This window comes from Pogona vitticeps, chromosome 4 (assembly GCF_051106095.1).
Source record: "Pogona vitticeps strain Pit_001003342236 chromosome 4, PviZW2.1, whole genome shotgun sequence".
Lineage (NCBI taxonomy): Eukaryota > Metazoa > Chordata > Lepidosauria > Squamata > Agamidae > Pogona > Pogona vitticeps.
Genome location: NC_135786.1, coordinates 168,583,053 through 168,608,909, shown reverse-complemented (window position 1 = coordinate 168,608,909; position 25,857 = coordinate 168,583,053). Strand labels below are relative to the sequence as shown.

The 25,857-nt window shown below is 40.0% G+C and overlaps 1 protein-coding gene and 1 long non-coding RNA gene across 20 annotated transcripts in view; both read right to left on the bottom strand.

Moving 5' to 3' along the window:
* LOC144589239 (uncharacterized) overlaps nt 1-25,857 on the bottom strand; it is a 701,357-nt gene that overhangs the window by 600,124 nt on the left and 75,376 nt on the right. The window lies entirely within an intron of this gene.
* Nucleotides 1-25,857, bottom strand: part of SLC66A2 (solute carrier family 66 member 2) — a 128,758-nt gene that overhangs the window by 90,372 nt on the left and 12,529 nt on the right. For 13 of the 19 annotated variants that reach the window (XR_013545255.1, XR_002299461.3, XR_013545256.1 and 10 more), the window contains exons 3-4: nt 11,388-11,521; nt 8,987-9,040 (exon numbers count right to left, since the gene is read on the bottom strand). Coding sequence is in view for 12 of the 19 variants with exons in the window: in XM_072998712.2 (XP_072854813.2) it covers nt 8,987-9,040; nt 11,388-11,521 (188 nt within the window). In the remaining 7 variants the exon portion in view is untranslated. The remainder of the gene's footprint in view (nt 1-8,986; nt 9,041-11,387; nt 11,522-25,857) is intronic. The other 6 variants (XR_012086800.2, XR_013545257.1, XR_013545258.1 and 3 more) reach the window with 1 other exon arrangement.

Genomic DNA, 25,857 nt, shown 5'->3' with positions numbered 1-25,857 from the left:
TTATTTATTTATTTATTTATTTATTTATTTATTTATTTATTTATTTATTTATTTATTTATTTATTTATTTATTTATTTAATATCCCACCTATCTAGTCGATTAAGACCACTCTAGGCGGCATTGTTTTAAAATGTCTGTGCCTATGCTTAAAATGCGGATCCAGAGTCTTTTTGTGCTGGAGGAATGGTTGCTGGGTTCTGTGCCATGCTGGGGGGGGGGGGTTACCACCCCTCGACCTAAGAACCAAAAACAGCCGGAACAGATTAATTGGTTTTCACTGCATTCCTAAGGGAAATTCTGATTCAACTTACGAACTTTTCGACTTACAAACTTCCTTCTGGAACGGATTAAGTTGTACAACAAGGGTTGACTGTAATTCGATTGGAACACCATCACCTCCACTGGCCTTGTTAGTCATGCTTTCAATGTCATCACTAGCTTTAAATGACAATCAATCAACCAACCAAACAAAAAATTTGGCTTACTCTTTTGGATTCTAGTAACAGCAAGCAGTAAGGAATGGAAAATATATCAGGGATAGAAAGATACTATGAACTATAATTACATTAACTTAAAGAAGGACCTTTCATCACATGGTAGTAGATTTTTTTATGGATTTAGCCATCCTTCAGTCTCGAGAGACTATGGTAACGTGCTCTGAATAGAGGACTTGGAACAGAATCTAGTGTAGCTGAGAAGGCCAATTTGAGAGTGACAATCCCTTCCACACTGAAGACAAATACAATCTGTCCCCTGTAAAGCTCCCTGATTTGCTGCTTTCAGGACTGACTCTTTGTCTCGGCATGCTGGACAAGTGTCTCTTCCTCCAGGCTGAATGCTCAGATGTCAGGGTTTCCCATCTGTTGAAGTCCATTCCTAACGCCTTCAAATACCGCTTGTAGATATCCTTGTATCGCAGCTGTGGTCTCCCTCTGGGGCCATTTCCCTGCACTAATTCTCCATACAGGAGATCTTTGGGAATCCCACCGTCAACCATTATCACGACATGCCTAAGCCAACGTAGACGTCGCTGTTTCATTAATGTATACATGCTAAACATTCCAGCTCGTTCTAAGACTACTCTATTTGGAACTTTGTCCTGCCAAGTGATACCTAGAGTGGTTGTTTTGACCACACAGGCGGGGTACAAATAAAATAAAATAAAATAAAATAAAATAAAATTTCTGTTACAGTTCCAAAGGCGTGCTTCAGCATGACAGCAAAAAAGATCCCGAACAGGGCCGGCGCGAGAACTCAGCCCTGTTTCACTCTGCTTTGGATGTCAAAGGGATCTGATGTTGAGCCATCAGAAACTACTAAAAAACTCGTACAGTGCCCTTCATTTCCTCATGAAAGGACCTGATGATGTTAAGGTGGACATCCAATCTTGGAAAGTATTTTAAAAAGGCCATCCCTGCTAACCAAATCAGACCTTTGTAAGATCTATGAAGGCCACAAAGAGTGGCTGTTGTTGTTCCCTACATTTCTCCTGCAACTGTCTGAAGGAAAATACCATGTCAGTGGTGAATCTATTAGCTTGAAATCCGCACTGTAATTCTGGAGTCTCTGTATTCTGTAGTGGGTCCTAGGCAAATAGTCGCATACATGATAATAATTCCACTAGGTTTACTCAAAAAACGTACGAACACACACACACACACACACACACACACACACACACACACACACACACACACACACACACACACACACACACACACACACACACACACACACACACACACACACACACACACACACACTCTCTATTGGAGGCTTTCCAACCCACCCTCCTCTATTGGCTAATTGCCCAGCGTCCTTGCTAATTGGGGGAGGGAGGAGGGAAAGTTATCCTCTAAGGCTGTTATCCTAGGGAGCCAAGCTCAACCACCTGGCTCCAACTAAAACCTGGAGAGGACAATAGTGAAGTTGATCTCAAGACATAACACTCTGCAAGCACCTGGAGTTTCTTCAGCACAACATGGCCAAGCAGCTTCCCTACAACACTGAGGAGATGCCACAGTAGTTATTGCAATTGCCCCTGTCTCCTTTTTTTATATAATGTGACGATGTTTGCATCCTTCATGTCCTGTGGTACTCCACCTTCCCTCCAGCAAAGACAAAAGATTTCATATAGCTTGGTGGTGATGATCTCTTTACAGCACTTCAGCTGGGATATTATCCTTCCCAGGTGCCTCGCCAGAGGTGAGGGAATCCATAATGGTAGTAACATTACTGAAACACTCAAACACTTCCATTGGTACCAATCAATTAATGTAGTCACATATTTAATTTTGTATATCTAAGAGAGGCTCATCCTCAGGCAGGCTAAAGTGATGGCTCTTGTTAAGGCATGAACAATGTGACACTCATTAATTTCTGTGAAATGGTGTCTAAATTAACATTCATAACTGGAGGGCAGCGGATAATTTCAACAGATGGAATAAAGATAGGAAGCAAGGGACAGAAAATGTAAAGATCCAGGAAGATATGAGACGTTCCATTTGATTGATTACAAATCTGTATGAACGAGGAAAAGGCCATGTGGTCCCAAAGATGCAAGAGAGGGTGATCTCTTACTGGACTACTAAAAAATTAAAGAAATAACAAGTTTTCATGGATGAAATCCATTTCCTCAGGCTAAAGCATACCTCCTTAATGGATGGTGCAGAAAAAATGTCCCAGAATTAATGTTACATATATATGAACGGCAGTCAGGTCTTCTTGTGAGGGCTAAGCCTCTAGTGTATTTGCAGCAAATTTGATATTTTTACTCTTAAGACCGAAAGGCTGTCAATTACCCTGTGATTGCTCCCGCCCACTTTTAGCTCCTCACTGTTTTCAAAAGAACATCCTTTCAAATGTGGGTACACATATATTACAGATGGAAAACTATACTATACTAACATCCATTGCTATTTAGCAGTTATGAAATATATTGACAGGAATCTTTTAATAAGAATGGAAAAAGTGTGCTCAAGTTAAAGATGACTGAAGATTGGTTGCAAGGTATTTGTCTATTTATTTATTTATTTATTTATTTATTTATTTATTTATTTAACTTAACTTAACTTAACTTAACTTAACTTAACTTAACTTAACTTAACTTAACTTAACTTAACTTAACTTAACTTAACTTAACTTAACTTAACTTATATGTTTGTTACCCAAAAACCCTTACCCATGGTGGTGAGCCAGACTACTGCAAGTGATCATATGCAACCCATGGTACTCAGCCTTCACTTTCCTGGACATATGCTTTCAGGTGCAGTAGAGCACAATGTCCAAATGCCAGGATGAAAAAATTGAATAGTCTTCCGTATGTCATTTGTTCTTTGCTTTAGTCATCAAAATGTCTTGGGCTAACCTTAGCAAGTCAATATTCCTCAGGCAAATAGCAAATCTGATGTTTACAAGGGACACTGGCTGACAGTGAGCAGTAACCTCAACATAATTTGTGACTAGTACACAAGAGGAAAAGAAATCTGGCATCATTCCACAATCAGAACCAATTGATAGTTTTGATAGTGGTCATGAGCAGGATTGGGCACTTTGACTTCCCCAGTACACCTAGTCTTAGTTCCATATAAAAGGAACTTGATAACTGAATATCTGAAGACCCAATCCAGCATTTCAATACTTTGGATCCCAGATCTGATAGACTACAACACTCATCACCACTGTACACTGAGCATACTGTCTGGACATGAAGGGAGTTAAAATCCAACAATATCTCATGACCCAAGGTTGGGTCCTAAACCAGTGAATGATTAAGGCAACAGCCCAGATACTTTTTTTTAACTTACAGGAAACTTCATTCATTAACCATATTCAAAATATCACTTGTACTTATATCATAAAATAATTTCAATGATTAGAACTGACAGATTTCTTTTCAGAAAGCTTTAAAAATGATTAAGAGAACTAAAACTTGAATTTACCCATAAAATGTACTTGAACTCATCTTTATTTAACGTTTTTGTAACTTATGGCTTACTTCTCATAAAAACCATCAACATTAATTCCTCTTGCTTTGAAAAACAGAAAGTGCCAATTAACATATGAAAAATGAGACAGATTTTGGAATAGACTAGCTAAAAGCTTGCTGTTATTGTCCCCCCCCCCCCCCCGCCACCTTTTTGGAAGGGAGAAAGGGATCAATGACATTAAGTAGTTTGCTGGATTGCAAACTAATATGCTCAACACATAACTCAGAGAACACTGGCCAATTACTCAGTTTCTGAGTGAAATGTAAAGCCAAGCAACAATTCCAATATAATATTTTTATTCAGGTGGGCTTTGGGCTGCAGACCAGTTGCTGAGGAAGTAGCTTACTGGTTTACTGTATTTCTATTGACACAACTGCCACATAGTATTTTCACTCAAACATTCTAATGAGTATGCCATACAGGAGAGTTTCAAAGCATAACATAAATTCAGATTATGTAAAATACAGCCTACTCTGAGTCTACTGTGCTTCTTTGTAAAAGAATTTAGATAACTTTTTAAAAGGAAAGGAAATAAATAACGTTTATTTACTTCAGCAAACATTCATTTTAAAATGCAATGTGCGGCACATAGAAATAAATGGTGAGCTGCACCTGACCACTCAAAAATAAGGTGTAGCTAAACAGACATAGGAATGAAAGAAAGAACTACTACAAAGCATGACCAGTAGCTTTTTTTACTTATACTTCTCTGCTGTCTCTCAAACACTAATACAGAAATGCTGCTTTCACAGAAATATCTTTGCAATGAAATGTTGTCTAACAAAACTGCATATGATCCCTTCTCAACCTACTCTTATGTATCCAGTATAAATGGCTGGTTTTGGCAAAAAGGTAACACTGATCACAATAATACAGCAGAAATATGAAGTCTTTATTTTTCTGGCTGTTATTTTCTCTTTCATAAGGCAGGGAAAATCCCAACAACAATATATAATGGCAATCTCTACCCAGCTTCAGCAAAAGTACTGGAGCTGATGACATCTCCATTTATGAGCCTGCTTGGGTGTCAAGATCATTGGGGGAGGTCTTTCTCTGTTCCTGCTCCCAAACTTTGGAACTTCCTTTCATGGGAAACTAGGCTGGCTTCATCCATGCAGTCCTCCTGCAAACAGATGAAGATCTTTCTATTCAGGCAGGCTTTCCCGTAGAACCTGGCTGTCTAAGTGGGGCTTTAAAATTGGGATGATCAGTATTTTATTGTTTTAATTTGTTCTAATAATGCATTTAGTTTACATTTTAAAATAATATATATTTAAATCTTTTTAAATATTTAAATGCAGTGGTGCCTTGGAAGACGAAGGTAATTTGTTCCGCAAGTAGCGCTGTCTTGCAAAATTTTCATCTTCCGAAAAGTGGTTTCTCATAGGAGTGCATTGCAATGCATTCCTATGGGAACCTCGCAAGACAAATGAATTGTTTTCGTCTTGCAAGGCATCGGTCTTGTGGGGAAAAAATCGTCTTGCGAAGCAGGGCCATAGATGAAGCCGTCCTGCGAGGCACCACAGATATCACAAAAACCATTCGTCTTGCGGGGTTTTCGTCCTACAAGGCGTTCGTCTTGCGAGGCACCACTGTAATTCATTGTTGGGTCATTTTATGGAGAAAGATGAGGTAAAAATATTTTAAATAAATAAAAATAAATAAATTTCAGTCAGGGATCAGCTCCAGGACCCATTATAAAAACTGGAAAATAGCAAATAAATGAGATAGCCTCTGCACTTTGCCCATTTTTTAAAAAAAAAGATAAAGTAATTATGCATACATGCTGATACCTTTAAGAAATGGGGGATATATTTAAAAAGAAAGGTCTGACTTGTAGCTCATTGTTTTACCTGCAGACTTCCAGTATCAAGTTATCCAGAAAACAGAGACCCACTTCTAAACCCCTTTGAAAGGCTTGTGATAGCTTCAGCATATTAAAGGCAATAACAAGTCCCCAATAACTAGCTAATGGACAAGATGCACTATCTATGTTTAAAGGAGAGTAAGAACAAGAATACTATTCTGCTCTTGCTTAATCTTCCATGCTTTTCTTTCTTTCATTGTCAGATACCCACCATTCAGGATGCATTTGATTTAAATCAAATTGATTTAAATCACAATTTAAATTTTAAAAATTGGACTTTTTTACAATTTAAATTTAAAAAAATCATTTTTTTATTATTTAAACTGTGATTTAAATTGTAATTTAAACCAATTTAATCTTTATCCACCCTGCTATCATTACTGCTGTCATCAACTACCTCACCATCACCACAACAGCATCTGAGGAGGGTTCTTCCTTACCCTGCAGTCACTCACCAGAATTTTATTTAAATTCCCAACAAACAGCAGGCTAGTATGGAAGTTACAGTTCTACTTAAAGTGGCCATGTTTAGAAATTATGTAACAATTGTAATAACTAATGTAGATTCTAACCACCAAGAAGTAACATTTTCACTTACACCCCCAGACGCTGCAGATTCTTCCTAAGGATTTATTTTTCTATGTATCTACAGCGCATCTGCATGTAAATATTGGACTAAGTTTGTGTGTCACCATACTTGTCTGTCCTTATATTCTAATTATATTACCTTACACATTTGCTACCAGAACATATAAGCATGTAAGATATACTTTATCTTGTGGCCATAACCTGTATTTATTTGAACTTGAAACAAGCATGGAAAATTCAGGGGGGGGGGGGGATTGGGGAAAACAATATTTTTTCCTATGTTATAGTACAATGTCAAACTTAGTACAGTACAGGGCTTCAGGAGTTCCAACTCACAATAGTCCATTACAGATGGACACAGATAGTCAGCTACCATGTGCAGATATTTATTCATCAGTTTTAAAAATATATTTTTAAAACGAAGAAGCATATTAGATTATTTACTGACAATACCTTTCAAGCACCCAAAATGAATCCTTTTAATTTTGAACATATTAAAAGCAGGCAATCTTCCAACATGCAACCCAAACAAAAGACGGAAGCAAGAATGTAAACATAAGATTTTTCAACCCATTTTACATTCCATTGGTTATGACACTTTTGGACAACAAACCAGTGAAAATTACTACAAGCCAATAATGAAAGTTTTTTTTTAAATGATGCAAAAAGTTATCACACAAAGAATATATTCTGAAAAAGATGCAACAGGAAATTATGGTTTGAGAAACAGAGATTAAGCCAATGTGCATACAGTATTGGGGGAAAAAGCTATTTGTTTTGATTCCAAAATAAAGGACTGATCAACTACATTTTAGCACAATTTTTAGTGAGGTTCATTAAAGATGCTTCCCTCAGACAGTGATTGTTACTAACAACAGGAAATAGCTAATCCTCAATATGATTATGTCTCGTAAATATTAGCAATAGCTTAAAGTAATTGAAGGCAATTATTTCAGATGACCTATCTTCATTTATGCTTTCACTATGTAACTTCATTTATATTTTCACTATGGCATGAACTCCCAAATCAGAAGAGTCAGCCTAACAAAATACAGCTGATTGCCTAAATTAAATAAAATGCTTTGCAGCCTCATAAAGTAGTTATAATTCTTTTCTGGTTGCTTCAAATTTTATTTAGATTCAAAGATAATTAAATAAGGTCTACCTAATAATCGACACAGATATTCTAAAGAAAAAAACATCTGCATGCTAGGGACATGAAGTGCCATATTTCATGAGTGGTCTGGTTTACTTCCCACACTATTCTAGGAGAGTTTGGTGCTGGGAATGGGAGATAATCATATCAACTAGTTCAGTGATCCCCAACCTTGGGCCTCCAGATGTTCTTGGACTACAGCTCCAAGAAGCCTTCACCACCACCTCTGCTGGTCAGGATTTCTGGGAGCTGAAGTCCAAGAATATCTGGAGGCACAAAGTTGGAGACCACTGATCTGGTTGATTCATAATGCTTGATTATTATTTTTTGACAACAGCCATAATGCAGCTGTGATGCTGAATTCATGAAATTCAAACATGAATATCTGAAGAAGGAAATCAAGGATGGCATCATCACAGATTATAACCTTCAGTCAACAATTCCAAAATGTTGAGTCAGAAGCTGTAATGGCAATTCAAAAAAATGTTTTTTTCTCAAACTGCAAATCAAGTAAAATATATATAAAATTATATGAGAAAATGGAACCATGGGAATCCCTTAGCAGAGAATACAAATGATACTCCCATATTGCTCAGTGGAGAAATCAAGTGGTATAAGTTTTTTTAAAAAATCAATTCAAGCAGCAGCTAAACTGGTTGTTGTGGGTTTTTCGGGCTCTTTGGCCATGTTCTGAAGGTTGTTCTTCCTAACGTTTCGCCAGCAGCTAAACTTCTTAGAGCTGAAAGCAAAGCAGAGTGTGCTGCTTATATACCACTCCATAGTGCTTAAAGCACTCTCTGGGCAGCTGAGAATTTAATTATGCAGGCTACACACTTCGCCCGCAGTGAGCTGGGTATTCAATTTACCAAACTTGAAAGGACTGAGTCAATTGTGAGCTCATCAGGAGCGAACTCAAGGTTGTGAGAAGAATTTTGACTGCACCACAAGGCTCCAAGAGCTGAAATAACATGGCTACGGAAAATCCACATTTTATGCTCATATATGAAAATGAAGAAACATGACTTCTCACAGCATTTTTTTAAAGCAGGAACAAGGGGTACCTAATAATATAACTCCTGTGATATCAAATTTTATCAGGGAAGTAACACGAGATAAAATTTTAGAGGATAAAAAGAGGAAAAAATGAAACTCTGAAAAGTAAAATCAAATGCATCTTTCCCCCTCAGTCAGTGTTAATAGACTCAGCTAAGATTTTGTTATTAAGAAAAACATAGCACAGATATTGTCTCTGCAGAAATGACAACCATACATTCATTTCTACCACAATAAAAGCACCCAAAAAAAAGCAACAATAAAAAAGCAATGATGGACAGATGGTGTTTCAAACGGTAGCCTCATGCAGCATGGGTTTGTAAAGTACATACCCAGAAAGGATCTCTTGGGAGGTGTTTTGATTTCTTCATCCTTACTATCTGCAGCTACATTAAAAGATTGAAGAGAAAGCAAAGACAGAACAGGCTAGTTTGAGTTCGTATAATAGCAGGCCTCTTAAATTAGTTGAGAGTTAGTATATCTTGCTTTAGGTAACATGACAAAAAATCTTTTTAGTTGCTCCACTGTCTCTGAGTTATACTCAGATTTTGAAACTATGAAGAATGGAACTGCAATGTCCTGGGTAAAGATATCTGGAAAATAAGAACAAATACTTAATCTATATCACAATACCAAATATAGATTAAGGTGTTTTTTTTTCATGATCCTCAATACAGTGGAAACTGGTAAGATTTCATTTTCACTGCTTCCCAGCTTAGCCAAGTTGAAACAGAATGATTTACTTGAACATTTTACTAAATACATCTTTACAAACTGTGGCAATAATTCATCTATTGAAGAAATTACCATGTTCAAGGAAGGCACTTATATTCATCTTTCACCAGTGAGTTATAAAAAAAATACTATTTTTTAAAATTTCAGTTCATTTGAAGTAAATTACACTCACTTTACCAGTGTTGCAAAACCACTTGAATTCTACGGCCATAACTGTTTATATCTTGTGCTAAAATCAGAAGCTAAATTCCAGCATAACCCATTCTGCCTTCTGGATATATTTTGCAAACTTTATCTCTGTTCGCACAGACTTTAGAATAAACTGCTTACATTACTGTTGTGCCCATCCTTGCACTCATACACCTCACTAAAATATATTCAGGAAGATAGAACTATGTGCTTCAGGCAGCCTGCCCTGCACCCCTTAATTTGGTCCAGTGCCCTCAAGGTCACGTGAAAGATGCTGTTGTCCCCAGGGTTGAAGTCTACTTCACTTGCCAGTCCCACTGAGATTAGAGGAGGCTATCTTACCCTTTGCCTCAGGTGGTAAAATATCTCAGATTGGCCCTTTTTATTAGAGGAATCAAGCATACAATCAAGATGTTTAAGGAAATTTAACAGCATCTGCAGAAAGTACCAAAGGTATTTTCAAACATGACACTAAGAATGCCTCTTTGCTTCCAAAGCATGTCTCCTGAGTATCACAAATATGAAAAACAAGAGAGACAGATTTTATTTCAGGGTTTCTCTGTAACTGAGGCTATACAGGAAAGTAGGACAACTGACCTCTTCAAAACAGCCTAATCTAAACAAGTAGCCACAAAAAAAAAGAGTCATCTGAAACTATGAAAAAAAAAGACAAGAACTTGAAGAAAACAATAATAGCTGTTGTTATGTGCCACCAATTCACTTTCAACAAACAACAATCCAAGTTAATGACCTCCAAAAGGTTCTGTTCTGCTCAATGCTTCCAAAACAAAGGTTGTGGCTTCCTTTATTGAGTCACACCATCTCTTACTTGATTTTTCTCCTTTCTTGTTACCATCAATTTTTTCAAAGCATTACTGTCTTTCCCAGAGAAGGGAAACTACTATTTTAAGAAAGTTCAGACTCTCCCAAGAACATGCAAATTGATGTGGACATTCTTTACCTGACCATATTGGAGATGGGAAGTATGTCATACAGGAATGTGAATATATACACATATATATGTGAATAAGATCTCAGTTCACAACCTCAGCTTCATAACTGAATAATCTTTTGTACTGGCACAATTTTAGGAGAAAATAATACTTGAAAAAGCTTAAGCCCTAGAAAGATAAATACCTGTAATGACTTTATGTTTAAATACATACATGTACTGTATCTGTGTATGCAACTGTGAAAGAGTGCTGTCACTAAAGGTTACAAGTTACAACTTCAAAAAACAACTGCTTGGCAAAGATGTTGGGCACCTTGCCATATGGATCACTAACACCAGCATATTCCTTATGCAATTGCCAGTAGCATGGAAACCAATAAGTGATCCATAAAATGATGGGCTCGCCACATGATGAATGTCTGAGCAGTGTGCAAAGAAGCTATTCAGAGTGGCTTCCACATGACTCTACATAGGACAATGAATATGACAACAAGAAGCATTTCCACACACTATGGATATATGATTGAACAGCGAGAAGATCCTCCTCCAATAGCTTTGCACAACCACTCAACTCTGTGGTTATTCCTGGCTACAAATGAATATATATATATATATTTCCACCACAGTACTACTACACCGTGCTTGGCATATTTGTATCAAAATAAAACGTATGCTTCTCTTTTAAAAAAACAAATAAAAGCCCATTTCCATCAGGTGGACTTGACAGTATTTAAGTATTGGATTATCAAATGACAAATTTGACAAAGTATTTGTCCAACTATAATTTAATAAAACAAGCAAGGCTACAGAAGAAAAACAATGTTTAACATTATCACTAAGAAATGTTTTTGACCAACCTGAAAAGGAGCGCCTTTTGACATTTAAGTCATTTGTCACACGTACTTCAGTGCATAGTTTCAACATCAGTAACATTGTAATTATCATGATAATGCTCTGCAACACCAGTGGGGATTCAAAATGCCTCCCAAACCTAGAAGGAGACAAAAATGTAGACATATCAGATAGTGAACATCCAGAAGTCTGTACTCTTTTTTAAAAGGAAACTACAACAGCTTTAAAACCCACATAGGTATAAAGCAAAACATACCCTGATGGCTATGTTAATAAACTTTATAATAGGTTTAGCATTATTGTCCACAGCATATTCTACAATGCACTCCCAGCTGGAAGGCAGCCAGTCACAAATCCACAGTCATGGACAGAAGTGTTATTAACAGTGGACAATCACTAAAACATTAGCTAGCAGTTTACAAAACATTTCTTCAGGCAGAACATCGCAAAGAACTTGAGAATAAAATAAGCTTTTATAGGCCACTTAATCCAACCCCTACCTCTCTGCAAAATGCAGATCTAGAACTGCAACACTCCAACAGGTAGTGAACCACGCTTTGTTTAAAGATCTTCATTAAGGGACAGCATATCATATCTTAGTCATTGCCTCTCACTGCTCTTATTGTCAAGAAATTTCTTTTTATGTTAAAATGAAATCTACCTTCCTGTTTCTGAAGTACATCAGATACAGTCATGACCTCTGCAGCCATAGTGAACATCTTCTACAGAAATATGTACAGCCATTGTTTTACAAAATAAAAATGCACTTCTCGCCAGGGATACACAAGTTATCCCCCCAGTACTTTGAATCCACCTAACACAGTGGTTTCCAACCTTGTAAGATGCAGGTGAAATTAAGAAAAAATCTTAGATATCTGAAAGATTTTTGCCAATAGGTTCAAAATATCAAGTTCAAGTTTATTGTAACCATTGGGGCGAAAGAGCTACAAAGAAGCAGCCTCTTCGTCTACCAACAGTTAGCAATTTGAATTTCCCACCTTTTTTCCCTGCCTTTTTCTGTTCGTAACTAGAAGCTCCGGCCGCAAGTCAAAGCTAAATTTTGCAGCCGGAGATGGTTGTAACTTGAAATGGTCGTAAGTCGGGAGGTTCATAAGTCGAACACCGCTGTAGTTTACTATTCTTCCAGCATATGCTTCATTGAACGACAAACAAATTCATTTAATCAATATATATGCCAGGGATAGGAAACATTTATAGAAGTGAAGTTGATTTCTCTCACAAAAACCACTAGAGGGAGAGCTCTTCACTTTTTCAGATTTAAGAAGCTCAGTATAAAACACATACAGTACTATAAAGCAGTGGTTCTTAACGTGGGCGATAATGCCCCCCAGGGGGCGATTTCATTTTTCAGGGGGGCGGTAAAATGAAAAGGGGCGGTGTGGGGGTGCTGGAGCAAGCCAAACCTGTGAAGATGGCTGCAGCCTTTTTACAGTGTGCATGAATATATATTTTCCTCCAATCTTAATTTAGTTTCAGAGTTTTCATCTTGAAATTTTTAGTTCCTGCATTGCAGTTTGTTTTTATGCCCTTTTTATATTTCTTTTTCCGTCTTAAAATTCACTTGCAACTAAATCATTAAATGTTACTTTTTGGGGGCATTTCATTTTCTTGGAATTGAATTTTGTTTTCAGGGGTCATTGGATTTAAGTGTCTTAAACAAACAAACAAACAAACAAACAAATGAATAAGATATCAGCACGGGGAGGGGGGTGATGATAACTTCCTCAATGGCTCAAGGGGGCGTTTCTTTCAAAAAGGTTAAGAACCACTGCTATAAAGCAACATTCTGAACATACTGAATTATTTTGCCTATATTTCACAGTAAGCCTAGGCACATAACAATAGGCAGCTATTGCTTGAATATAAAACATATACACATATATAGATAGCAATATCCTAATACCCTGAATTTACATGTTCATATTTCCAGGTAAGTTTTGAAAAACCCAGACACATAACAATAGGCAATTGTCACTTGCAATATATCCACACAGAAGTGGGCTTTATTTCATGTTTATTTTCCAAGCTACCAGAACTTGTTTTTCTGATAAAATTAAAGGGAAAAGGAAAGGAAAGCAAGTGGGGGGGGAATATAAAATTAACAATTTATTTCAGTATGAGCTTTCATAGATCAAAATTCACTTCTTCAGACACAAGGAATATAAATACCTGTCTATGTTTACACATAGCCCCATCATCAGGTGGATATATGACAGACAAAGTGATAATGGTTCATTAACACAGGAGTAGGGCTTATACAAAGCAACCTGGCAATTTTAAATGAAACCCTATCAAAAGCTGAGCCAAAGGAAGTCTGCACAGAGAGTCAAAGGTAAGACAGGTACCTGTAGTTTGGTCAGAACTAGGGCTGAGTCACACTCAGCTCTCTGAAAATCACATTCATGTTTACAACTCAATTCCTAATATTTGATTTTCAACTTGATGATGACAGAAATAAAGATACACATTCAACCTGTGCCTGCACAGACCTCTGGGTAGATTGGGCGGCATAGAAATTAAATAAATAAATAAATAAATCTGTCCACACTGGAATATAGTTATGATTAGAGATGGGGGTATTTGTATACGAATATGAATACCCCGCACAGCTGGACTTAACTAGGGACTGTCCATTCATGTGTCTGGCAGTGGCAGCAGCCTTGGGCAGCCTTCCAATTGCTCCCAAAGCACTGCTCTTATTCTGCTCATCTAGACAACTCCAGGCAGGGGAGGGAGGACGAGTCTCCCTCTACGGCTGATGAGCAGAAAGAGCTGCACTCCAGAAGCAATTATTAGAAGGCTGATCAAGGCTGCCACTGCCACACACACGAGTGAACGGTCCAGCCCCAGGGGCCGGACCCTCAGTAAGTCCAACTGTGTAGGGGTATTCATATACGAATACAAATACCTCCATCTTTAGTTATGATATACAGATTGTTGAAGACACTGGATAAAACAAATCTCATCTGCATGTGTTTCTACTTAGAATGATCCCTTCTCCTTCAAGAACTGTCCTGTACCTTTCTGGCAGGGGCATGCATTCTTTCTGACACAGTTCATCAAGATCCAAAATAGCTCTTTCTTTAGCCTGTGCAGACAGGTAATTTCACCAAAATGGCATGAGGATGGCATTAGCTGCAGTGACAACCCTGTGATGTAACAGATGGGTTGTGGCACTGAAATGAAACCTCCATTTTTATTTTATTTTTCTATTCCTCTACTGAGTTTTTAAAAAATATTCCCCTGATAGCACAGCACTACTTTCGACAAACTGAAGCTGTTAGTTGCATTTTACTCAATGCCTAGCTGAATCAGCTGAATGTGGATAAAATAATGTCTACCATGCTAGGCAGATACACTGCTGTACTACTATACCGCTAACTTTTACAAAAATTTTTAAAATAAAATAAAAAATCATCATGGTACACTTAATTGCTGAAGCAAAAAAAAGGGCAGGGAAAGAGACAGGAAGAGGAATGAAGAAAACACTTTTGAACATGCCTACTATTCTCTATTGTATTCTTTTTCACTGGGGGAAAATGCATTATTCGTTCTTCTTTAGGTTCTATTCTCTTCCTCTGAAATTCTAACCAAATTCTCACACTTCTAGTATATGCATACATTCAGAAGCATTTCAGTAAGTCAAGAGAAACAGCCTTCAACAGAACACTGATCAACAACGCAGCTTTTTTTAAAAATTAACAACTTGGGATAAGGTAAGGGATACAGAAGGTAAAGGAGGATATGGGAGGGAAGGAGGGGGAGCTTCTTGAAGGAAGGTAAATTGTTATTTTGAAGGGAAAATCAGATTAGGATCAAAGGGTCCTGTGTATAGATTACAAGGTTACAAAAGGGGACCGGAGGAAGCAGGGAAGTTGAAGGAGAGAAACTAGGAAAAGAAATCCAGAGGATTTGTAGCTAATAAAGGACAGTGGACAGTAAAGCAGACACTGAAAGCAAGTGACTAAGAATAGAGACAAATAGCTGAGGTTTTACAGAGATAAAGGATTGTGTTTGTTTCACAAAGACGACAATGGAAAGAAGAGCAGTTTGAGAACAAAAGCCAGAGGCTGGAAAGCTGGATTTCTCATTATATTAACCAAACTAGGCAACTCCTCAGTTGCACATTTATAGTAAGTACAGTGGTGCCCCGCATGACAACGATAATCTGTTCCGGGAAAATCACTAAGTGAAATTGTCGTCATGCAAAAAGCTTTTCCCCATTGAAACTCAGTTTAATGCGTTCCAATGGGGAAAATACCTGGTCATTCAGCGAAGATCACCCACAGGGAAGCCATTTTGCGAGCGCCGATCAGCTGTAAAAATGGCTGCCCTGCGAAGCATGGGTCCAGAAAACACAGGACAGCCGTTTTAGGAAGCTGAAGATCATTGGAAAAAAATCATTGTCTTGCAAATAAACAGTCCGCGAAGCACGGACCTAATCGACGTCCAGCAGAATTCCCCCATAGGAATGACTATTTTGCGAATCGCTATAGCGATCACAAAAAGTCATCATCATGCAGTTTCGTCATATAGCGGGGCCGTCGTCTAGCGAGGTACCACTGTATTATTAAGAACCAAACAAAAGAGAGGTTACCTGCCTGTAACTATGGTTCTTAGAGTGGTCCTCTGTGAATCCACACAAAAGGGTTATTCTGCGCCTGCACAGGACCTCTCAGAAGTTTCTAGAGCTTAAAGACATGTGATTAGTGGGATGTTTCCCCATGGAGCGCATGCTCCAACCACCTGAAGTCCCCTCAGTTCTTGAAAAGTCTGGCGCTGTCAGAAAAATAATGGAGACGACAACGTGACGGACAGAGGGAAGGATGGGCAGGATGTGTGAATTCACAGAGGACCACTCATAGAACCATGATTACAGGTAAGTAACCTCTCTTTCTTCTTTGCGGTCTCTGAATGCACACAAATGGGTGACTAACAAGCTCACTTACCAGTTGGTGGGACGTCACATCAGGAAGGAAGTGAGAACAGCTGTGCCAAAGCCAGCATCATTCTTCACTCTGACATCTAGGTGATAATGGGAGACAAATGTCGAGAGAGTTGACCATGTGGCCACTCGACAGATGTGAGAGACATCTATGCCATGTTGAAAGGCGGTAGAGGTGGAGACAGCCCTAGTGGAATGGACCTTGCGAGTCTCCGGAGGTGTTTTGCCTGCCAGCTCATAAAGCAAGGAAATCGTCTGGACTATCCATCTGGACAGAGTTTGTGGTGAGGCTGGCGAGCCCATATGAGGGCCATGAAAACAAACAAAGAGTTGAGGAGATCTTCGAAAGGGTTTGGTCCCGTAAATGTAGAACACCAAACAGCGTCTGACTTCACGCATGTGGAGCATGCGCTCAAGGTCGGCTGAAGGAGATGGAAACAAGGAAGGAAGAATCAAGGGTTGGTTTAAGTGAAACTCAGACACAACTTTGTGAAGAAATGAAACATCTGGATAAAGAGTGACTTTGTCTGGATGGAACTGGATATACGGTGGATCTGATCTGAGGGCTGCAAATTCAGTAGCCCATCTGGCTGATGTTATGGCAACTAAAAATAAGGTATTCAGAGAGAGCAGTCTGAGGTTTGTAGTAACCATTCGTTTAAAGGGGTGCTGAGTTAGGGTATTGGGGACTATTTGAAGCGACCACTGTGGAAGAGGAGGGCGTTGCGGAGGGAGGATGTTGCAAAGTCCTTTAAGAAATTTCTTCAGAGTGGAGTGAGAAAAAAGCCGAGCGGAGTTTGAGTCTGATGGTTGATGGGCTACAATGGTAGCGATGTATACCTTCAAAGTAGAATGAGATAACCCTCGGTGGAAGAGATGTCAAAGTAAGGTAAGTAGTGTCTGTAAAGAAACTGGTGTTGCTGGAAGGTTGTTAGAAGCAGCAAAGGATGAAAAGGCTTTCTATTTGTGATTGTATAAAAGCTGTGTGGAAGCCTTTCTAACTTTGTCCAGCCATTATAGAGGGAGAATCGTCCATGCGGTGAGATTGAGGGACTTGAAAGTCTGGATGATGAATCTTGCTGTTGTCCTGAGTTAGTAGGTGCAGGATGGATGGGAGGTAGAACAGGTCTGTCGACATTGGTGGGAGAACCATGGCTGACGGGGCCACCACAGTACGAGAAGAATGGCTTTGGAGCAGAATTGACTTAATCTTATTACTGTTTGCTGGATGAGCAAGATGGGTAGGAAGAGGTATAGAAGGTCTATCCCTCAGTCGACCATGAATCCCCATGAAATCAACACCTTTTCTGGCTCGGGAGCAGTATCGGGTGCACTTCGAATTCTCAAGAGTGGCAAAAATGTCGATGGTAGGGGACTCCCCATCAGTCACAAAATTGGTTGAAGACAGTACAGCATTGTCTAAAGTCCTTTTGTGTGTTGAAGTGGTAATAGGGTTGAGGTGGTCTCCTAACGAGTTGTTGTGTGTGGCCACGTGGACCAAGACTGGGAAAATGTGATAGGTGTAGCACCATTCCCAGAGTTCAATTGCTAGGTAAAGTAGAGATAGTGAATGTGTGCCTCCCTGTTTGTTGATATAAAACAGGACTGTTGTGTTGTCCATGACTAGTTGGACAGCGCATCCTTTGATGAGTGGCTGGAAAGCATAGAAAGCTTTGACAACTGCTAGAAGCTTCAAATGATTTATGTGTAATGGTTTTTCTTTGTTTGTCCCTAAGGCATGAATCTTGTGGCCTCGGCAGTGAGCGCCCCAGCCCGAAGAACCTTTACCAAATGCCTCACACCAGTCGCTGCATACCTCCATCTACAAGGTGTCACCACATTTCACTACATAGACAATTGGCTAATCGTATCAAGTTCTTACGAAGGTTCCCTGAAAGACACTCTCCTCACTCTCAACACGTCAGTGAAGGTGCGGTTGATAGGCCGAATGGAAGGGAACAGAACTGATAAGGGGTGTCATCAAAGTGGAACCGGAGGTATTTTTGGTGTTGAGGGTGGATGGAAATATGAAAGTATGCATCTTGAAGGTATATCACTATGAACCAATCTCCCTGAGAGAGAAGAGGGATGAAGGTTTTGAGCATAACCATTCTGAAACGTCTGGGTCGGATGTATTCGTCGAGGTTTCTGAGATCGAGCAAGGGACGGAATGTATTCGCGACGGAATCCTCCATCCTTTTTCGGTACTGTAAAATAACAGGAGTAGAAGCCACTGTGGGGATTGGAAGGTGGAACTGTAGTGATAGCGTGTTTTTGAAGAAGGAGAACTTTGTCTTGAAGGGCTAATGAGTATGGAGTGTATTTTATGTGACCAGTGGGCAGAGGATGTTCGAATTCAATGAGATAACCGTAGCAAATTATTGAAGCACCTAGGTTCTGTATGGTGGTATTGTTGCTGGAAAGGTTGGTGCACAAAAGGTTTTCAATGTCATTGTGGATGTTGGTAACGGTATGGCTGCTCTGTGGTGTATGATCTGGCCATTTTTCGAATCTTATGGAGATTATCCATAACTTCGTCCACCTTTTCACTGAATAAGCCGATACCGTCGCATGGAAGGTCTTTGATACGGGGCTTGGTATCGTCAGAAATACCCGCTGATTGAAGCCAAACAGTGTTGAAGGGCAATTGAGAGCTGGCCATAGCCTTGGAGGCGGCATCGGCTCTATGTCTCGAGGCGATGCACTGTTGCTTTGCTAATGTGGAAGCTTCAAGGTGAATATTTAGTGCCTCTGCTTTAGACTCCTCAGGTGCTGCTTGCAAGATCGGGAGAACTCTGTTCCATAGTTGACAATGGTATTCTCCCATCTCAGCTTAATAGTTAGTCACTCTCATTAGAAAAGATGTTAGAGAATATAGGCATCTGCCTAATATGGCTAATTTTCTGCCCTCTCTGTTTGTCGGAGCTACAGATTATTTGTTTCTGGTTTGGGACTGGTTCGACTGCTTCGATAACGGAATTTGAAGTCGGAAGTTGTGCTAAGAAGGATGTGTCTGAACCATGTGTTTTGTAATGATTCTCAACCCTCCTCGAGATTTGGAGGGAGGATGGTGGTTTGTCCCATGACTCTTTGACTAGGTCAAGCATAGCCGTTATGAATGCTAGGCTGAGTGGCAGGGTTTTATCTTGATTGATATTGTCAAATACCAAGTCCTGTTTCGGAGGTGGGGTTTCCTCAACTTCTAGCTCGAGGGATTTAGCCATCCTCAAGATGAGTTGAGAATACAATGTAAAATCCTCCAAAGGAGGATGGTGATTCTCTACTACATCCGAGCACAGAGAAGGAAGGTTAGAGGGAGACTCTTGTGACACCTTGGAAGACAGATTATGATCAGAGGCAGTTGAATCAGATGACAGGGATTGATGTCGTGGCTTCAGTATCAGAGACTTCGCTGTGGAAGGGTGTACAGTTGTAGCTTTTATCTGCTTCAATTGGGGGAGGGGGTGGGCCCATGTAGGTAGTGGTGACATGCAACGATGGAGTGTGTCGTCTATGGTGAGATGGAGTGACAGTAGTCAAGGATTGTCGGGACTATTTAAGTGGAGGTTGGTTTCTTGTATAAGCTGTACATTTGAGCACTAGTTTAGTGATCAAAAGGGTTTGAGAGGAAGACACTGAATTAGATGTATGAACATGGTGCTGGTATCGAGGTGGGGAGGGTGTTAATGGAAGGAGAGTGCCTAGGTGGATAGGGAAAGGTATATCAAACTTGTTTAGGTTCATCATAATATATTGGTTCGATCTTCCTAATTGGTGGTATGGATCATATTGAGTGTAATATGGATCCCGGTACTTGGGTCTCAGGTGGTATCAAGAGGGTTCTTGGTAGTAGTAGAACTCCCTGTGCAGTAGGTCGTATTCTGGAGGAGAGAGATGTCACTTTTTAGATTTGTGCTTTCAAGGAGGAGACTCTTGTGATCATTCAGATCCAGTGAGTTGTAATGGTACTGCCCGCCCTGATAATGCAGGGTTAGAATGGGCCAAGGCTGGGCTGGAGGGTACATCAGCCACTGAGAGGCCAACATTAGACGACAAGCTCTCTGCAGAAGCAGGAGGTTGGCCTGAAGGCAAAACAGGTACATCTTCCACCTCAGAAAGAGACTTGGGAACATCTCGAGAGGACTCTTATAATATGGGCATCAGGAGGAGTATTTGAGATGGGTCTGGACAGGCAGGCCGAGATGATTTTAGTCTTTCTGTCTTTGATTTTGTCTCTTCTTTTTTGATGACTGATCTTTTGTACAAGTCGAAGAGGCCTTCGAAGTTGATGTCGGTTTTGATTTTGATTTCGACACCAGCCTGGGTTGTTCCTTTTGTTTCGGCGAGGGTGTTGTCAGGCTCGATATCAAATGTGGAGGGTCCAGTCTAGGAGCAGAGAGCGAAGTAGATTCCATTGGAGTAGTTGGCAGATGAAGAGACCTTTCCCAAAGGTAAGATCTTAGGCATTCTAAACGGAGTTTTAAAGCTGGTTTGGTGAGTTTTTTACACTCTGGGCAGGATTGTGTTTAGTGTTGTCCACCCAGGCAAAATAAATAGTGATTGTGGCAGTCAGTAAGTGGTATTTTATTTGTGCAAAGCACACATTGCTTAAATGGCCCGGGGGGGCATAAAAAGAAGCAAGAAAGGGGGGAACGGGGGAGACGGAGGAGGGGAACAAAAGTAACGGGGACATAAAAAAGGAAAATAGTAACACTGGATAGAGCTCGCAGGGAACGTCAACCGAAAGAACAGAAGGCCATGAAGGCATGAGGTGATTTGAAATACACGAAAATTGCTCTAGCTCGATGAAATAGGTCTGACCTAGGCAGCGGCTAAAAGGAACTGAGGGGACTTCAGGTGGGCGGAGCATGCACTCCACATGGAAACATCCCATTAATCACATGTCTTTAAGCTCTAGAAACTTCCAAGAGGTCCTGCGCAGGCGGAAAATAATTTGTGTCCATTTGTGTGCATTCACAGAGACCACAAAGAAGGATATGTTTAGATTGCATATAAAACCCTTTATTCAGTGAAGTTAACACACTTGCTCTCCCAAGGAAATTAATTTACTGATGTCATTTAGTTAGGATTATTGAGGATTTAGATCTGGAAACCAACCAAAGGTTACTGAAAGGTCCATGTTTTATAACTATATTCAATTCTCATTATAAAACCTGCAGATGACTTTCAGAAACAACTGGCTGCTATCCAATTTCTTCTTCCTGAATTGTAGAGCTCTCCCTAACTCAAGTGTCACTGATAAGCAATGTTAACATCTGAAGGGAGGGCTTTCAAAAGCCTAATTTCACTGACTTTGTTCCAACAGAATATTGGATTTTTCATATTTGTATTTTTTTATATTTTGCATTTTTTATATTTGCATCTCTTTAAATTTGTCTTGCTCTAAAATATACCATATTTTTGCTCCATAAGACGCCCTTCTCCCTTCAAAAAAAGTGAGGTGAAAAGTCTGTGCGTCTTATGAAGAAAATGCATTGCGTCTGGTTCTCTCTAGTGGTCAGTCTGATAATTACATCTTTTTTACAACGCTGATCTGGAAAGACTCTGCCTCAAGCTTGCTGGGTCTAGGCAAAACGGTGGTGATTTAACACACTGGTTCTTAACCTTGGGTTACTCAGGAGTTTTGGACTGCAACTCCTAGAAGCCTTCACCACCTGCTGTGCTGACTGGGGTTTCTGGGAGTTGCAGTTCAAAAGCATCTGAGCAACAAAGGTTAAGAACCACTGATTTAACAGACCCCCCCAGTACTGCACTCATTAGTAGCACTGATACTACAGAGCATCTGTAGAAGCCCTGTAGGACCAGCACTGCTTACTGGACAGCCAGATCATGTGACCAGCCAGCTGGGAGAAGCAGAGGGGGGGAGCTCCACAGAGGAAGGGAGAAGACTCGTCCAGGTACCGTAAATAACATAATACAGAGCAATTCCTGGCTGGATTGCTGACTGGTGATGTTAAGGGGCACATGAGGCATTGTTGGTGAAAAGTAAGATTTGTTTCAGTTGCTCACTGAATGAAAGGCTTTTAGTTCTTTTGAGATTTGTCATACTATTCAAAGCAACCCATTCTAATGGTATCTTAAACCTGAATGCTTGATACTTTACACTGATGTATTGCGCCTTGGGGTGTCTACTTCACTCCCCTAATGGTGAACATAATTCAAAATGTATTATATAAAGTAATAGACCTCCTCACCTGAGACCACTCTGTCTATAGAGATACCATATAACTTTATTACACTATTTGGTTCAGAATTTTTCCTCTTTTCCTCCTCTAAAAATTAGCTGCGTCTTATACTGAGGTGCGTCTTATGGAGCGAAAAATACGCTACTTTGAATTGTTCTTTTTGAATTTCACTACAGCAAGTAATTTTCTCATTCTGTAACTGGTTGCAGTGCCTGGGAAGGGCAGAGATGAGAAGGAAGGAAGCAGCAGTCCTGCATGTTTCTAGTGCTTGCCCCACTTATCACCAAGACACAGCTCCTGAGAGACCTAACCCAAGTATCCTCAACAGAAACAGATTCCTCATCTGTGCGCTAGAAAATGCTACACAGTTTTCAATGTACTGACATCTAAAGTAAACACCCACATTTATCATATTTACTGAAGGAAAAGGGCTTCTACCATATGGTTATTTATACAAGGCTAGGGTCAAAAGATAGACTACTTGTGTATGTGACCTTCCACTCTCAGAACATTTTGGGATTCCAAGGAAGGGGAATAAAAATAATTTCCAAGTCTGCAATCCCATGCACATATACCAGGAAGTAAGGTCCACTAAATGAGACTTACTTTTGTGTAAACATGTATGGTGGACAATCATGCTATGCAAATGGAGAGCATCTGCTCTGTTATGATCCTCTTGTAACAATAAGCTTCTGTGCACAAAAACCCGACTGAAAGCTGTGCATCCTAAATTTCTGCTTCTGATTTGGACTTCTTCATCTAAGGGTTTGGGTTTCTTTTAAGAATAAGATGGGAAATCCTAGAAACACTTCTGATCATGAATGGGAAACAGGAAGAGAGATGAGAAGATACAACTATGTAGTTGCTTTCAGCACTTGCATATCAACCAAATCAACATTCCCTCAAAGTTTCTGCCCTGTTGTGCAGGAGCCTCACTTTGTGTGCATGGGAGTGAGTGGGGTTTAACTCAAAACAAGAACTAAACAAACCAGCTGCCTGTATGCAACCCCGATGGAGCTCTGGGCAAGCACGTACATGCACAGCTTACAGGGAACATTGAACCAAATATTACTCTCTTAATACTGTCCCCATTCCAATGTTTATATTCCTCGAAAGCTATTCCAGAGGATAGAACAACAAAGATGTTCTTATATATTCTATAATACAGTGGTGCCTCGCATAGCGAGGTTAATCCATTCCGGATTAACCTTCGCTATGCGAAAACATCGCTAAACGGGTATAAAAAAGCCATAGAAATGCATTGAACTTCGTTCAATGCGTTCCTATGGCTTGAAAACTCACCGTTAAGCGATGTTTCTCCATAACGCCGCCATTTTCGCGCCCTCGGTAAGCGAGGGCAGGGCGCGAAAATGCGGCGCGGACCTTCCGGCGGCCATTTTGGAACCGCCGATCAGCTGTTCTCCCCCGCTTCGTTATGCGAAGATCGCTAAGCGAATCGCTTAGCGATCATCGCAAAGCGAAAAATCGCCATAGGGGCCATCGCTGAGCGAACGCTCCAGCGATGGCCCGGACCCCCTCGCTATGCGAATTCATCGCATAGCGAAGCACTCGCTAAGCGAGGCACCACTGTAATTATATACTGCTTGATATAGGGGAATCTCTCCATATCAAGCAGTATATACCTGTAATTATTAAGCAGTATATAATCTACAGGTTGGCTGGATGGCTAAGTGTTTTAGGTATCTGGTTGTGGAGCTAGAGGTTGGAAGTTAAGAGCCAGCCTGTGTGGCCTTGGGCAAGCTGCACTGGCCCAGAGTGTTCCCAGAAGAAGAGAATGTAAACCACCTCTGAGTATTCTCTAGTTAGGAAACCCTGGAAAGAATCACCATAAGTCAGAATTGGCTTGGCAACACTCAATTATTATAATAATATAATCTACAACATAGATTCTGGAGGTTCTCCAAAGCAGCATAAGATGCAACAGCAGGGTATTTAGCAGAGGCATAATCAATATGTTTGCCTATTTAGAAGTGCTTCTATTCACACATCTATAGCTTTGAATCCAAGCCATTATTTACTACTTGAAACACTGAAACTAGCACCATGATGGTTCTCTTAACTATTGCCAAAGCTAAACACCAATTGCAAAAATTTAGGAGTCTGAATTAGTTTGTCTAGGAAATCATACAGACTAAGTTGAAAACATTCAGAAGCATTGGGCAAACACACATAGAGCTCTATCAAACTCCAACTACAGATGAGGGGGATGTTTATATACCACTTTTGCTAGACAGCAGATGGAGATGCCTCTAAATGATATACAGTGGTGCCTCGCTTAGCGATGTTAATCCGTTCTGGAAAAACCGTTGCTAAGTGATTTCATCGCTAAGCGAAATTAAAAAGCCCATAGAAACGCATGAAAACGCGATTAATGCATTCCTATGGGCTTAAAAACTCACCTTTAAGCGAAAATCCTCCATAGCGCCGCCATTTTTGCTACCTCTTAAGCGAGGAAAAACAGCGGGTGGCCATTTTGTTTGCCCGGCGGCCATTTTGAAACTGCCGACCAGCTGTTAAAAAAGGGTTGCTTTGCAATGATTGCTTCCCCGTGATCATCGCAAAGCGAAAAAACCCCATAGGGACCATCGCAAAGCGATCGCTTTTGCAATCACAAATACTCCATCGCTAAGCGATTTCGTCGCTCAACGGAGCGATCGCTATGCAAGGCACCACTGCACAGACATGCTGCATCAACATGTGGACATCCATTCCAGTATTTATTGCGCTGACCCCAAAAAGTCTTGTTCAGGTAAGTAAAAATACACAGATGACATCCTGCTCATGCACCTGGATCACTGCAGTTGAATCAGGGTTACAAAATCCAAACAGCTGCCAGTTATAGCTTTGTTGCATAATGTCTAATTTTTAAAACTTTATTACCCAGGAGGTGAGTGCTGCCCTCACTTAATAATCAAACATGACAGCACTCCTCCAGGTCTCAACACAAAGGCTGGCTTCTCCTTCCATAGCCTGTAATTTCATCAATTTTGTTCTTCTCTTTTTTTAAAAGTAGCTCTGTGATCATCCTTTTCCACATCTAGAACATATGTTTCTTTTGCATATTCTTATAGGCCAGAAAATTTCACATTTATATACCCTCCTCCTGAGAATGCTTCTTCCTTACACTACTTCCTCCTTTCAATTACAAAAGATAAAAAATGTTTAGGAAGGCCGAGTTGGTCAAGAGAAATCAAGATATTTAAATAGAGAAATCTTCACATTAGCCACTTATGACCATGAACCTTCAAATGTGTGGATTGATTCCCCTTTACAAAGTAATCA